General features: G+C 38.2%; 1 protein-coding gene across 15 annotated transcripts in view; it reads right to left on the minus strand.

Annotated features, from left to right (window-relative positions):
• DMD (dystrophin) overlaps positions 1–16,711 on the minus strand; it is a 1,006,777-nt gene that overhangs the window by 578,018 nt on the left and 412,048 nt on the right. For all 15 annotated transcript variants that reach the window (XM_035114386.3, XM_035114388.3, XM_035114384.3 and 12 more), the window contains 3 exons: positions 8,827–8,972; positions 8,446–8,658; positions 7,459–7,572 (listed from right to left, as the gene is read on the minus strand). In XM_035114386.3, coding sequence (XP_034970277.3) covers positions 7,459–7,572; positions 8,446–8,658; positions 8,827–8,972 — 473 coding nt within the window. The remainder of the gene's footprint in view (positions 1–7,458; positions 7,573–8,445; positions 8,659–8,826; positions 8,973–16,711) is intronic.

A 16,711-nucleotide genomic window follows, 5' to 3' on the forward strand; every position in this document is an offset into this window, starting at 1 on the left:
GAGTTGTCCGCGACTGGACCTAATGGTCAGGGGTCCCTTTACCTTTACCTATATTGAAGCTAGGAAGAGCTCTCTAAGTGTAAATGGGTTGATAGTTAACTTAGAATTTTCTCTGCTAGCTCTCACTTGGTGCTTATGTGAGGTAAGGTAAAGTTAAAGGGACCCCTGGCCATTAGGTCCAGTCGTGACCAACTCTGAGGTTGTGGCGCTCATCTCGCATTATTGGCCAGCATGACGAAGCCACTTCTGGTGAACCAGAGCAGCACACTGAAATGCCATTTATCTTCCCGCTGTAGCGGTACCTCTTTACCGGTATCTACTTGCACTTTGATGTGCTTTCGAAGGTATTCAACTGCAAATCGCCACCGCTTTGAGCCTTTCTTTGGAAGCCACAGAGAACAAAGGAAGTGCTAATGATCTCTCTCCTGAAGAGAAAAACAGCTCCAAGCTAATGGAGTCTGTGTGGAGAGTCACAGACCTGATTCTAGGTCTATTTGGAATTATTTCAATTATGTAAGATGATGAAATCTGTGCTGAACATGTGCACGATATTATACAACTGTTTGAATGTCATTAATTGTTTTATGTTCTGTTTTGAACCAAGTTCTGTAAGTAAAGCTTCTGAATAATATTTATGGGTCTGGGCAATTTTTATTCCAAGAGGAGTCAGTTTGTAGGCATCCTATTACTTCAAGCTGCGTAAAATATTAATAGTGCAATAGAGACAACAGAACACAAGGAAGGAGAACACTGCAATAAAATGAGAAAGAAAACCAGTGTGACAACCATAGAGAAAAGGCTACATTCTTGATTGTTGTAATGGATGAGGGATTTTACAGACAAACAAAACAGAGGAATCAAAGCTAATACAAGGGCACTGAGAAAGTGGTGTCTGACTGCCTCGGAGGGTGTAGAGTCCTCATTTGTACCAAAGGCCACCACATAACCCTGATCTCCCTTTTCTTCAGAAGTATCACAGATATTGAGGTCTGAGAGCTATTAATTGGCTTAAACAACATTATACTGAGCTTCAGAGATAAGATTGTGCAGGTATAATTTAAAATACTTTAATGAAAATTAGGAGTGCTGTGCAAAAAGTGAAAGCTTTGACAAGCTTTTAACCTTAGGGGTTAATGGTTCATAGAATGTACACAATAAGCGAGAACAGTTTTCAGAGCTGATAAACTCTGTGAGAGAAATAGATATAGATTATTATAGGTTGCAAGATTCATGGTAATTGCAAACACTTCTGGGATAGTTGGAATACTTTGTAAATCCTGCGACAGAAACATCAATACTTAGTGATGTCTTAAGCCTCTACTGGGGCTCTCACAGAACTTGTAAGCTTTGTGAGAAAAACACAATTCACAGAGCTTGTTCATCTGAGGCAGTGGAGCATGTAAAATTATGAGCGAAAAAACGATTTGTAAAATACGTCTTTGGAATAGATTAAGTACAACACAGGCAATATAAATAGAATTTTTACAGAATATTCAAACTAGACTAGTTCAAGGAAAATTGAAACTAGTTGAGTCAGATAATTTCTGAGTTCTGTTGTGTGTCATTACATTTTCTTGCTGATTACACAATTTGTTTCTTATTGGTCTTAAGTTAGAACAAATTTGAATCAGGGAGCTTAATTAAACAAGCCAGACAGTGTCAGAGGAAAATAAAATCTAAATGTCTGTATATATAATTCACTTCAATAGAAGCATAGAGTGCCCCAGGGGAAAGGATACAATGCTCATCACACAGAATTTATGAAACTCATAAAGGCTGCACAACAGAAATCACATGGCAGTACATTATATATTTACCTCCTGCCACCACCTAGTGACCAAATAGAAAACAGCACCAACTTTAATCCCAATCAAAAACTGCCCAATATCTGAGCTGTTTTATTTACATACACCCACACACCCACACCCACACACACACCATTTCAGTCTCTTTCCCGCGGGCTCACAAGTTCATATACTAACTCTTACCCAATGAATTTAATGGCCTTGGCTAACTTAATTTCCTTAATTTCAATGGGTCTACTCTGAGTAAAAGCTAGTTAAATACCACCATAAGATCCAAGTTAGACTCAATGTGAAGCTTCCATAAATCGTAGCTAAAATATTAGTTAACTGACATATTCTTTCTAGAACTGATTATTGACATGCTGTCTTTCCTAGTGTACCCATTTTGAAGCTACAACCTTTTCAAAAAAGTTTTGAATTTTGGCTGCCTGTCTTTTTATTTTCTGCATGCCATTTGTCTCTATTGTTGTATAAGAACAAGTGGGTTAATGGTTGCTGATTGACTGCTGTGAGAGATGTTTTCCTAATTTGCGTTTCCCAGTTAAGCCCATGTTACTTTACTTCCACAGGACCAGTGTGATCAGCCTAAGGCTTGGCAGAAGGAAATACTTGACAAAGCAGCATCTCACTAAAATCAGGGGACCCTAGTTCAATAAAAAGGATGCAAGCAGTCCATTGATCCTATTGGGCTTCAGTACCAGCAGGAATTATACCACATCCAGGCACATCTCAGAAAGCCATGAATTCTTCACTAACTATTATGCCAGTTTTGACGCAATCAAGCTTTCAACACATTGTGATGCCTCATGTAGTGAGTGCATTTATATTCAAGCCACTCATACATTGCCAGGCTTTATTTGTAAAAAAGAAAGAAAGCCAAATCAGATGCAGAATTAGATGCAAATATACGTACATTATATGCATATAATGTGGGAAAGACACAAGTCCCATGAGGTACTATATGTCTACAGCATAGTTTGATAGGTACTTTTATACACCTATATACATTGTTGTAAGCATATGCTTATGTGTTGGTTTAGGAAACTTGGGAGTGTATATATGTGTATAATAATGCATATAATATGTGATAATTTGTATTTTTAGCAGAACTGGTAAGAAAAGAACTTGCTTCTTATCAAGGAGCAATATGGGAATTAGAAGAAAACAAAACCCCATGCAGACAAGCTCTACATTCAGATTTTCAGAGAATTCTATTCATAGTGAGGACATTATTATTACTTATTGAATTTATATACCACCCTATACTCAGGGGTCTCAGGGCAGTTCACATGCTCAGATAAACGTTCCAGGTAAAGACTGATTAATCAGTCTATTTTTGTCTGTGTCACTTCTGCACGTGCTCATCCTTCATTCTGTTCCATCCAGTTTCTGCATTAATAATTCAAATAAAAATCTGAATATGTATTTAAGTAATATTTCTAAATCACTTTCATCCCAAAACTAAAATAGCATCTTAAATGTATTTTTTAATTTATTTTTAGCTGAGAACTGTGTTGGTACAATCAAGGAGTGTGAAAGCCAGCAAAAACTAAGTTCTGGCTCGCATATTATTCCAGAAGATGCAAATCAGACCAATTAATATTGGAATTCACAGCCCTCTAATTTCTCAAGTATTCTTACCTCAGGATTTTGAGAGATCATAGAGCAACTGCACATCTATTGGGGTTAATTAATTGAATGTCAACAGAGAAGAATCGTAACTGACACAAATCGGAAGACTCTGCTACTCTACATTGACCACAATACTCATTATTAAAAATGAATGTCTATTTAATTTTTTATTTAATTAATAAAACTGATATACTGGTTCACTACAAAAACTCCAGGCAGTTTAAAAGGATAAAATATGTTTTCCTTTTTAATCTGTACATTGACCATCCTTCTATCTCAGAAGGGAGATACTATATTAGTTGTATTCTATGTATTCTATGTAAGCTTCTTAAAGATTAATATCAACCATTCTGGTACATACATTCTATTAAAATAAATAGATAAGAAATAAGCACAAACAAGGGAGGCTTAAGGTTCCTGGGGGCCCTTGGACAAAGGAAATCAGTGGGCCTCTTTTCCTTTCCCTTTCCTCACTCTTGTCCATAGCCATTTTAATATGAAACAAATATTTACCAATATTAACAGCTCACAATTGTCAAAGAAAAACAATACTGTACAAGCTTTTGAATTTTATTGGTTGTCTTTTAAACATTTTTGGTGAACAATGTAATTTATAGGTATATGTTAATCTGCAATCCTATAGTCACCTGCAAGTAAGACCCATTGAAATCAATAGGGTTTGTTTCTGAGTAGGTATGTCATTTGCTGGGATTGTTTGCTTCTACAATGGCAAGGGTAACTTATTTTAAATTTAATCCTTCACTTGGTTTCTCAATGGATGCAAACCCATGCTTTCCCCTCCCCTCTCCAGAATTCAGCTCACAAATGAATTTCAAAGAAAATATGTGGTATGCTAATGACATTCTCACATTTCCTGAGCCTACCAATCCTCAGTAGAAGCAGCCTGTACACTTGTTTGGGCAGTGATAGTGGGGGGAGGTAGTTATGTATGTAAGTGAGAGCTGGACCATAAAGAAGGCTGATCACCGAAGAATTGATGCTTTTGAATTATGGTGCTGGGGGAGACTCTTGAGAGTCCCATGAATTATCCCATTATTATGGCCAGTGGCTATTGGGGAAAATGACTTATACAGACTTTTAACAACCCATACATGCCATCTACTCTATTTTTATTTTATTCCAAACTACATTTTCTACATCATTCAAATGGAAATGGCCATTTCTTCTTACTTCTTTCTTACTGAAGTCTATTACAGAACCAGGATTATAAGCAGATGATGTGAAAACCAGCACCAATTCTGTAACAGTTGTCTTGTCTGTATAAACAGTCTTTTTTCTATATGAAAAATGATTTGGTGTCCATGGCAATATGTCTTCTACAACCTTTTATCATGTGGATGAAGGTATGGTAGCAACATACTGGCATAATAAAAAGGATTGCCAAGGAATCAAATTTATTTGATTTTCATCTCTCTGACTTATTTCATATAGATATGTTTCATTTGTCAAGCTGTTTTTTTCCATTTGTTGCTCATATTTGAGTATTATGTATTTTTTGCTCCTTTTCTTTGTTTTTACACAACTAAGACACTTTTTCAGTGAAGGCTACTCATTACCAACCATCAACATGGCCAACAATTGTACTACGTAGGCTGTCAAACCAACAGTATAAATAGAACAAATAGTATTACAATATTTCAATCCCCTTAATATGGTACCAATGACATCTCCATTTTAAAGTCTGTATAATTAGAATAAACTGTGCTGACAGATGAATGGAGAGTACTGTTTCATACCAGGTATGTTAGCTCAGTAAAGACATCATGATCAACCACTGACCATATCAGATAGCAGGCTGAATGAGGGTTTTTTGGGTGTGTGTGTGTGTGTGTGTGTGTGTGTGTAATATTTCCTTGGCCTCTATGAACAGTTTTATCCAAAAGTGAAATCTAAAAAAAAATTAAAAAGTGAAATCTAAAAAAAAATAAAAACCCTCTTACAGGTTTTGTACTCCCTGTTCTGCAACTTTTCAGTGATGTACCCAGAAGTTATTACAGTACATTATTTATAGTTTTTAATTAATGTGATACCTCTTGGCCCCAGCCAAACTGGGGGAAAGTTGTGAAACAACTGTTTAATGGTTATTCTTTTTTAACATATTTAGGTTTGGGGATTTATTTTGGTAAAAACTATTATAATTCTTTCTAAAAAAAGTTTTTATTTCATTACTGGTGGCAAGGCCAGGTAATAATTTTAGTGGGATGACAAACCATTTTTTAAAAGGCTACCTCTCATTTAATCACAGCAGCTAGTAATGACAATCCAATTTTTAGGCCCTCTGTCCTCAGACTAAACATGGAATTTAAAATCCCTATTAAATCTATATTATTCTTACATTTAGGAGACAACAGGTTATTGTAGTGGGCTCTTGTACATACGGTATGAACAGCTTGCTGTGTGGAGCCATCCACCACAGGAATTCAAAGCAATCTTTGTTAAATGTACCAACATGCAAGCAAAGACAGCAATTACGGTAGATCATTACAACAACTTCACCATGCTTGTGGGATTGTCAGTTACAATGGGTTCCTTTACATGTCTTTTGATTGACATTTGTAATAAAATATTATGCTCTGTATGGTAACATGAAGCTTCACGAGACAAATAAATTCTACATAAATTTTTTACTTGTTCTTCTTACAAAGTTATTGGCACGTTTAACAACAGAATTACTAAATGTTTCATACTATATCACCTTAGCTAAATGATAGCTAGAAAATTTAACAGTTGGTATACACATTTTGCTATTTCTCATTAAAAAGTTATTCCATTATCAATATTATGTACAAAATGAAAACAGCTCTAAAGAAAAATCAAGATGCTAGAGGTCATCATAATAGTAAAACAAATGTTTTATGGGGGTATATTTCTGGTATTTTCATGCTTTGTTGTTCTAATGAAAATCACAGCAGCCCAGGAAGCCAGTTGATTAGAAAACCACTTTAACTTTCAATTGTTTTATAGATGTCACTTAACTTTTATCCTGCCTGAACTAGAGTCATTATATAAAACAACATAATGCAACAGAAGGACAGTTAGAATTAATATTTGTGAAATAGCTCATCTAATTTAAAAAAGGAAGCAGGCCTTGTTCTCATACAATGCTAAATCAAATTATGGCTTACTGTGAACAAATATGCTGGTTCACAGAGAGAAAACTTCCCCTCTTGATGCTCCTATGCTACGCAATGGTTTGCCAAACTCAGGCTTGTGGTTTCATAGAATCATAGAATCGTAGAGATGGAAGGGACCCAAGGATCATCTAGTCCAACCCCCTGCAATACAGGAATCTCAGCTAAAGCATCACCCAAGCAAGTCACAAGCGGTAAACCAAGAATCTTGGCTACAGCTCATGGTTTGTTTGTCATGAGATAAAGCATGAACCAGATGCAGATGCAACACTGTGCCAAATACGGATACTTTTTAGTTTTGGGGGGGAGGGGGAGAGAACATCGTAAGGCATGAAAAAAGCAGACAGTGATTTTTTCCCACTTCTCTCTCATAATGCTAGAGTTTGGGATGAACCAATGATGCTGAATGTTTGAAGATTCAGTACAGACAAAAGGAAATAGTTCTTCACACAGCACACAGTTAAACTAGGTTATACGGTACAAGGTGTAGTTATGGCCAGCAACTTAGATGGCTTTAAAAGGCTTTAGACAAACTCATGGAGCATAAGGGTATCACTATCTACAATGGCTGTGCACTACCTTCAGTATCAAAAGTATCATGTCTCTGGACATCAGTTTATGGAAAACACAAGCAGAGGGAGTTCTGTTGTACCTATGTCTTGCCTATGGGCTCTCCACAGGCAGCTGGTTGGCCACTGTGAGAACAGGATGTTGCAGGCATTTAGGAGTACGTTCTGACACCCACACAAACTGTCCCCTAAAGCAGAGTGAAGGTAATTGCATTTGTAGGAAGGCTACACATACAGATGATACTTGCAATTTGCTATGATCTACTTCGAACATCAAATGTACACAAAATCATGACTTACTGTACACTGTTCTAGCTGTTTCTCAAGTGCTTCTGAATCACCAAGTGCAGGCCACTCTTCTTTTAGAAAAACATCCACTTCAGCCATCCATTTCTTCAGGGTTTTAGAGTCATTCTGTTTTTGAACAAGCAATGCATTGTATTATATGAAGCATTTGTTAGTGATAAAATACAACTGAACGTGTCTTGATGGCTAAACATCAAGAGTATCTTTGAGATTGCTAATGTATCTGAATCTCTTAAAAAATGTAAACAAATATTTCACTTGTTTTTCCTAATTTGGTCTGATTACTACCCATACTACCCTTAATAATAAATTATTATTATTAAACAACTACCAGACTTTTAGAGGACATCTGAAGGCAGCCCTGTTTAGGGAAGCTTTTAATGTTTAATAAATTATTGTATTTTAATATTTCTGTTGGAAGCTGCCCAGAGTGGCTGGGGAGGCCTGACCAAATTATTATTATTATTACTTATTGATCATCATACCAGGAAATAGCAGTTCTCCCAGATTTTGTTTTCTAAATTATTTAAAATATATAGCAAAATAATTGTATATATTGAGAGTAGCCATCACTAGTATTTGTGCAGATATGCATAGATTCTTTATAATCTGTATGTGTTAGATCAGAGGCAGGCATGGGGGGGGGCATTCTTTCATCCCATCAAAATATATTTCCTGTTCATTTCCTTCTGATTTTGCATTGCTTTTTAAAAGTGTTTTTTTCTCCCACCACCACAACCACCATATATACTTTCTGTGTAGTTTCAGAACAACTGGATGTCATACTTTTTATGTCAATGGGTCTCCTCCGAGTATCACTAATATTCAATACAACCCTGCCTATCTCCCAAGTCCTATTTCTTGGATTACGACCCCATAGGGGAAGATTCATTTTACTCCATATATGACACTCGGTGAAATGTCACATAGCTGACATCATATGAATAATAAATAGAGGAAGTAAATAAAAGCCCAGCGAACCTGGAACTGTTGTAGCTTAGTGATCAGTTCCTCAAGTTTTTGGCAGTTCTCTGTCAACTGAGTTGATAGCTTCTTCCAACGGCCATGGATCCCTTCAATTTCTGATTGAAATTTCTGACCGACCTCTGCAGGAGCTTTTTTAGACATATCTTCTACAGTTGTGCTTAAATAGTTGAGTCCATTCTGTTGCTCCTGCAGGGAACTTTGTAGAGCCTTTGATAAAAATAATAACAGTGCATTGGCTTATATTAAATTCAGTCTAAGAATAAACCATAATGTCTAGCAATATGAAGTCTGTCAGTATGCTGATGGTCATTTTAAAATATATAATCACCAAGTGTTTGTCAATTAAAACAAACTCACCATGTTCTCTGTGCTTACCTTGAGCTCCCTGAGCCTTTGTTCCATGATTTCTAATTCAGTGACTGTAACCTGAGGTATGGAGAGTTTTGCTTCAGACTGATGAATCCACAAGAGAATGGTGTTCATAGTTTCCTTATACTGCATGGGTGGCAAACTATCAAAAGCTGCATGGAAGGGGAGAAATGTACATTGCTTTCTTCCGTGTAGCTCAGTTTTGTGCAACTGCAACCATTACACAACAAAAACAAATCAATGCACCTCTTTTCAGATGCACCTCTTTTCAGATATGTACAACAAAAGCAGACAAGTTGCAACTGTAGCCCTCCCAAAAAAGAAGCAAAGCAAGGTTGTGCCAGGATTCACCCTCATCTTGCCAATCTCCCTCAGCTATGGTGGTTCTCAGAGTAGCCCAGGCAAAGTCTGGTCAATTACCGCACCTCCCCCCTCTCAGTGTTCTGCACTGTTTATCTGGGCTCAACTGAGGATGCTGGTTCTTACAGGAGTATGTATCAGCTGACCTGAAATCAGCCCTGAGTGCTCCCTGGAAGGACAGATCGTGAAGCTGAGGCTCCAATACTTTGGCCACCTCATGAGAAGAGAAGAATCCTTGGAAAAGACCCTGATGTTGGGAAAGATTGAGGGCACTAGGAGAAGGGGACGACAGAGGACAAGATGGTTGGACAGTGTTCTCGAAGCTACGAACATGAGTTTGACCAAACTGCGGGAGGCAGTGCAAGACAGGAGTGCCTGGCGTGCTCTGGTCCATGGGGTCACGAAGAGTCGGACACGACTAAACGACTAAACAACAATCAGCTGACCAAGGAGGGCGCTAAAACAAGACAAAATGGAGTGATTCAAGGGTCCACCTTCTGAGTCAAATTGTGTGGTCTATGACCTAATCCCTGCCAAATCAGATCAGGGCAGCCACAACATCTTGCGTTGCTCTGTTCCTCTGCTATTTTTGTGGTTTTCTACTTTTCCCTACATCTCTGTTTCTTTAAGTCCAGGAGCTTTTAAATAAATGATTCTCCCTGCAGAGCACTGAAGAGCTCTAGATTGTTGTTGCTGTTCTTGTTTGTTGTTGTTGTTGTTGAAGTACAGCAGTAGTAGGGTTTTTTTAAAAATAAAAATAAAAACCCCTAAATTGTTCTGCTTTAACAACAACAAATCAGATCTCCTCTAAACTCCACATGAAGTTTTCAATAGAAACTTACATTGTAAGGCCTGTTGGAGGAAACAAACAAGCACCAGGAAGAAAAGGTCAGTGTAAACTACAGTACAAAGTATACAAGCACTCAGTCACTTCTTAACTATTTTAAGATAAGAAAGAGCAAAAGACAAAACCCTGCTACCCCCCCCCTGCTACCCCCCCCCAATAAAGGATTGTGAATGAAAATGGATTTCTTTTACTTCCTCACAAAAAGCACCTGGACCTATTTGTCTGCACACTGACAGGCTTAATCCACTCCGGAGGGGCTCCAGTGCCTATAAGTTTTATCCACTTTGGCCCAAGGGAAACAACTTATAGCCATTTTTATCTAAAACCATCTAAGTGAAGAGAGCATGGAGCATCTCAGAAACAGTTTGGATTTTTTTTAACTGCACAAATGCAGATTCAAGGTGCATCTTAAAAAGTGTTTGGTCTGTGTACTTTAAGTACCACTCTCTCACCTATGTTCTCTCCCCTGAAGTGTTTCACTAAATGATTCTTGCTCTGTTCCCTGTCCTACTGCCAGCTGGAGTGTAGCATATAGCTACGAGCAGCAGCGTCTTTTGATTTGTGGCTAACACCTTTAGGAATGCAATTACCAGGGTGCCGATCTGGCCTGAGCACTGGGTGGTTAACATCTGGCTTTATCAGGAGGCCTTTGGAGTTGGCTGAATATTGGGGTGGTATCCAACCAACTTGTTCCATCAGTGCAAGGATTTCCACTTGCACAATGGAAGATTCCCTTCCTTCCCCTCTCGCCATGGACCCACTTGCACCTGCTGCAAATCTGCTCTGGAGGGTTGCAGGAAAACCCAGAACAGATTTAGGGTACACAAGGAAGGGGTAGAGTTCCATTGCACAAGTAGAAATTTTTGTGCAAATGGAACAAGTTAGCTGGATACCTCATTAGTTTATGGTCTCTTGCTGCAGGTAATCAACATTTTCTTTTTCCTGCTGTTTTATTCTGTTAAGTTTTTGGTTTTCTGTTTGAAATGTTTTATGATCAGCTGGTGTGCCATTTATTGCACATTTTAGGATTTCAACACTGTTAGTTATTGTGTTATTAGCTACTATTGTTTCTTTTGGAAAATAAAGCAGGGTAAAAATCTATTAAATGAATTGAAGCAAATGAAAAATAAATAAATAGTAGTTTGCTTCCCAGTGCATTTTGATTACTTTCCTCATTGACTACTTTGGGGGTTTCAAATAAAGTTATTGAGAGGATCTTTTCTTTTAAAAAGTCACCCAAAATTGAAGAAGGGCAGGGCTGGATTTACTTATTCTTGGGTTACTATGATAGGGCAACCTAAATCTGACACAGTTTTCCTTTCGAATCAGTTCTTAAAGACACAAAGCCATCTCAAATTTGTGCTTGATGTACCATGAACATTTTGGCCCATACTCTTCTGCCACACCATAAAATAATCACTAGAATAAAAGGTCATTTTCAGGATTTGCTAACTTGAGATTTTTGCCTTATATGAGAAAACCATTTGTGAAAATTACCCAGAAAAGGTTATGATTATTATGGTGAAAATTCAAAACATGTTTAAGAATGAGCACATTGTACAGGCAGTACAGAAATAGGTAGAAGTCAGCATTTTCATTCTCTCCTGTTGCTGGATGTATTACATCACATGTCTGTGTTTACATTCCATGCTTGGAAAGTGTGAGAACGGAAGCTATTGCATTGTACTTTTGTCCTTTTTCTCTCTGTCTTGGAGAAGATGTGAAAGGACGCCATGATTGCTTTGTCCTGTATATATTGGTTAACTTAGATGTCACACCTCATCGCATCAGCTTCCAGCTTTACTCTGTTGTTTGAGTGTGCACATATTTTCGGATATGTGCTGCTGCAACACTGCTGCTGCGGGACTGAAGAGTTATGAACATCCTGGGCTGCGCTCCACAAGGAAGACACCCGGAGAGGTTTGTCTCAGTTTGGCGGCTGTGCAGTGCCCCCCCCCCCCGGCTTCCGACAGCATAATGTAATCAGCATGTTGCCTCAGATTATAACATGAAAAAGTTTAAATTTAGAATCAACAGGCTGGCTCAAGAAGATTTCTCTTATTCTCACATCTCATGTTATTTAGAATTGGAGTCTGTTTTAAAAACTATTACTGAAAGTGCCAATATCCTTTTTATGGTTCATGTTATTGTATTCAGAGTATCTATAAAGGCAATCTTCTCTTTAGGACATCTGTTAAACGTTTAGTTTAGAACATTAGCACAGCATTTTTTAAAAAAACTGCCCCCATTAGAATGGCATTGCAGATGCCTTAAAATAGGTTAACATCTGTGGAGGCAATAGCAACTCACTGGGGTATAAAATAAAGATCCATTCAAGCCAACTGGAATGTTGCCATTGATTTCAATAGGATGTGGCTTGTATGAGAGTGAAGTAGACACTTTCTGCTTTCAACAGTAGTTCTAATTGTAGATGTTGAGAGAACTCAAACTGAGGAACAGAAGTTGGAAATAATCCATTTTCTGACATTTGGCCATACAATATTAACTGTAAAAGCAAACTACAGATCTGGAATGCCAATCTGTAACTGTATATAACAGCTTCACAAAGTTAATTCAGAAGACTTGCCTTTTCTCTGCTTAGCCTTGAGAGGCATAGCTATAGAGGACCCTATTCTCTTAGAAGTATTCCCAACATCTGAAATCTGATCAATTTTTCATTATCCTGGATCCTTATAAACAGTTTTCAGTCAGTCCTGACCCTTCTGCTATTCTATTTTCTATGCCCGGGGCTTGCCAGTCATAGAGAGCAGTTGCCTGGATTCCGAAGCAGTCACTGGGTAGAGTGAAGGCTCAAGACTAGCTTTTCAGAGATCTATCACTAGTGCTGACCAGGAGGAAGAGGGGCAAAACAAGGACATTGGTGCAGTGTGAGTGTAGCAAAGGAGCCAATTTGGTGCTCATGAAAGTGCATCCACACTACCACATTGACCTCTCTGCTGCCTTGCCTGTTGTCCTTCTTGGCAAATGGCTAAAACCCCTCTGCTGGGAAGATGTGTCACATGTGGTGAGCTGCTTATGCAAGGTCTGTCAGTTTCAAGGGTGCCTGCCTAGGTTATGTAAATATGTTGGGCAGAGAAACAGAAATATTTGTGTGCACTTTTAGAAAACCACAGAACAGCTGCAGGTGTGAATGAATTTGGGTCCTCCGGATGCTGCTGAATCTACCTGTCATCCCTGGCCATTGGCCATGCTTGCTGGGGCTGATGGGAGTTCAACAACATCTGACGGGCCAAAGGCTCCCCACACTTGTTTTAGGGGATGCAGTCCAGAGACTTTGGATCTCCACTGGCTGCCTATGGCACAGACACAGTTGCAAAGGACCACAAATAAATAAGGGGCAAACATTAAACATGTCACAACTTGGTCATTTGATGTGTTACTGCCATGTGCTTCATTCACCTAGGACAGCATAACGTATTGGTGCAGGTTAGTGTATGCTTGAAAATAGGAGTTTCATGAGATTGAGAGCGAGGCCGCTTGCATAGGCTTTGATACCTTAGATAAGCATCAAGCACTTGTGGGTAAGACTAAGGTGAGCAGAGGAGTTGTAATAAAAGCTATGGTCGTCTTGACCTGGAAGCTGCTGCTGCATGCCTCATTCTCCAGATGTTTACCATGGGGCAGGACAAGACAAGGGAAAGTCAGATCCAGGTCCTGGTGTAGCATCTTTTTCTCACCAGAATACTCAGCAATAAAGTGATGCTCAATGCATCATTTTTGCTGAGAAGAAAACATCAGATTTATATTCTTCAAAATGGAGTTATGTGTGAGGCATCTCCATCTTGCCACTGGGACCTTGGGACTTGTATTCACAGTTCCCACTGGGAAAATATAATCCACCAAGGAATGGAATCGCCTGCCTATGCCACCTTCCTCTGCTCCAGGCATTCAGTGATGAGGAGTGGCTAATTTGCAAGTGCCTTGTGAACACTTGAGCCTTTGCGAACATTTGATTGAAGCTCTTACATAGATTCAGAATACCGTAGGTAACAGGATATTGGCACATCACTACTCAGAAGAGGCTTCTCCATCTTCTTCAAGTCTCCCTCTTTCAACTTTCGGATTCCTATTCACAAGGTACTTCTTCACCAAAATCTTTTCTGAACCTCCGTAGCTTCCTCTTTTCTGCAGCATATGCCACCTGTTACTTCTCTGTCAGCCCATTTTAGTGTCCTTTATTTCACCCTGTCCTCTTCCTCACTTTTGCCTTGTACATCTTACTGCACACCTACTGTACAAGCTTAAAACCAATTTAAATATGTTTTTTACCCAGAGAAACCTTTGTAACTGTAGTTGAATAAAAGAGCTTTGGCTCTCCAACACAGTAAAGAGCTAAAGAATTTCTTTCAGAAAGCCATGTGTTTGGTTGCTGAAAACAGATTTTGCATATGCCCCACAGAGGACCTTAAGGTCCACAAACAACAATACTGTGGAGATCCCGAGCCATAAGGTGGCTAGATTGGCCTGTACTAGGGCCAGGGCCTTTTCAGTATTGGCCCCAACTTGGTGGAACGCTCTTTCACAGGAGACCAGGGCCCTGCAGGATTTGTCATCTTTCCACAGGGCCTGCAAGACAGAGCTGTTCCGCCTGGCCTTTGGGTTGGACTTAGTCTTACCCCTGTGTTTTCCTCCCTCATGGCTTGGATTTATGGACTACTTAAAATCAGGCTGCATTTTAAATTTTAATACTGTATTTTAATCTGTATTTTAATTAATTGCTTTTTATGTTTTATTGTAATTTTATTGGTGTGAGCTGCCCTGAGCCCGGTTTTGACTGGGGAGGGCGGGGTATAAATAAAAATTTATTATTATTATTATTATTATTATTATTATTATTATTATTATTATTATTTGTAATGTACTTACAGGCCTGTAGATTCTAACTTCTCAGAGCAGGCTCTTTGTCGCTTCTGTGTCCTACATAGCACCTAATGTGGCTTCATATTAATGTGTGGTAATGGCAGTAACAAAGGCAGTACAAATTTCCTGATGTTTCATAGGCACTGGGGACATACACACACACACATTTTTCTATCTATTCCCCACAATTTTAACAACATATTGCAGATTTTGAAAACCAACACAATGACAAAATATAATATATGCCCAGCTACTAGTTTAATAAGTTTATCTGATGTACTACTATGGTAGAAGAAGTTGAATAAAGAGCATTCACTGAGGTTATTCACTGGAGTTTTTCTTCTAAATTATTTATATGAAAACAAACATCACTTGCTTTATTATAGTGTACTGGATGATTGCTGAAAAGCTTTTCATGGATAGTAGTTTGCATATGTTACTGGAAAAAATATAGAGCAGGGATAGAGAAGAAGATATTATCTAATAAATTTCACAATTGGTTTCTCCTTTTAAAGGGAAAATAATTAATCAAGAAAATGAGATTGTGTTTGTGTTGCGTAATATAAGCCACTTTCATCTGTATCCGACAATGCAGCCTAGGAAATATTATCTTAAAAAGTGATAAATTCAGCAAAAAAGAATCATGTTGCAACAGAATAATTCAAAAGAGCATTCAGTATTTTTAACAAAAACTATTGCTGCAAAGTATAATGCTTCAAACTGCTTGAGGCCTAAAGTATAAATTGCACTGCTAGCAATAATGTGACACAATATTTTTAATTTTCCTACACAATGTTTGTACAAAATATCCTTACCACAGCATTCTGTGTTATGTTATATATGAGCCATTATTAAGAAGCAGAATGCTATTAAAATCTATACAAAGGATCAGATTTAGGGCTGCTCTTCCGTGAAAAACGTCTCCTACTTGCAAAAGGGAGACTGAGATCCAATGGAGGATCTCACTGGAGGAAGGAAGCAATTTCTGACTTCCATTTTCTCTGCAGCTCCCACCCACATGCCACCTCAGATCCTCCATACCTCCAGAACAGTTTGGGGAGATACAGATAGCTACAATGGAAGGAGGATTCAGTGAAAAATCATATTTCACCTTATTCTCCAGTGGAAGTGTTCCATGAGCAGAGGGTCCTACTCAGAAGAACTTTAATGCAAACCAAAAATGTTAAAAATCTATATGTTCTTCAGACAAAAAAATGAAAGAAAGAAAACCAAATTTTAATGTTTTGGTTACATGCTTTGCATGCTCTTTTTGACTGAGGGTTTGCTAGAAATACACTCTGGTAGATGAATTCATGGCTATATATGAAGCACAACTGATAGAAAATTTATGCCTCCACAGCAAACCAGTCGCAAATACTAGTTTCAGCTTCTCAGTACATTTTCACAGACAAAAAAAGGTTAAATTAACTGTTCAATAACTAGCATGAAAACAACAGGGTGAGGGGGGAAATCTACTTGATTATATTCTAACATGGAGCCTTCATAAGTCTCAAAATTTCTAAATCATACTTATGAAATAAGTCATGATGATTATCCTGTGTGTAGTTGTCCAATAAAAATGGTTACTAACTTCTAGAACGCTAATCTGATGCAAAAACAGGGCACAAAGTATGTCAGTGAAATAGTCACCAACACATATGTTTTAGGATTGCCAGTAGTTGCCAGTTTGAAGCCTCATTTTTGTGTCCAGATTATAGCCTTCATTTAAATTTTGGAAACAGGAAATGAGAAAAATAGACTGCTATATCTTCAGAATTATGAAGGAAAACTTTACACACCTTT

This window comes from Zootoca vivipara, chromosome 4, assembly GCF_965207765.1.
Source record: "Zootoca vivipara chromosome 4, rZooViv2.hap1.1, whole genome shotgun sequence".
NCBI lineage: Eukaryota > Metazoa > Chordata > Lepidosauria > Squamata > Lacertidae > Zootoca > Zootoca vivipara.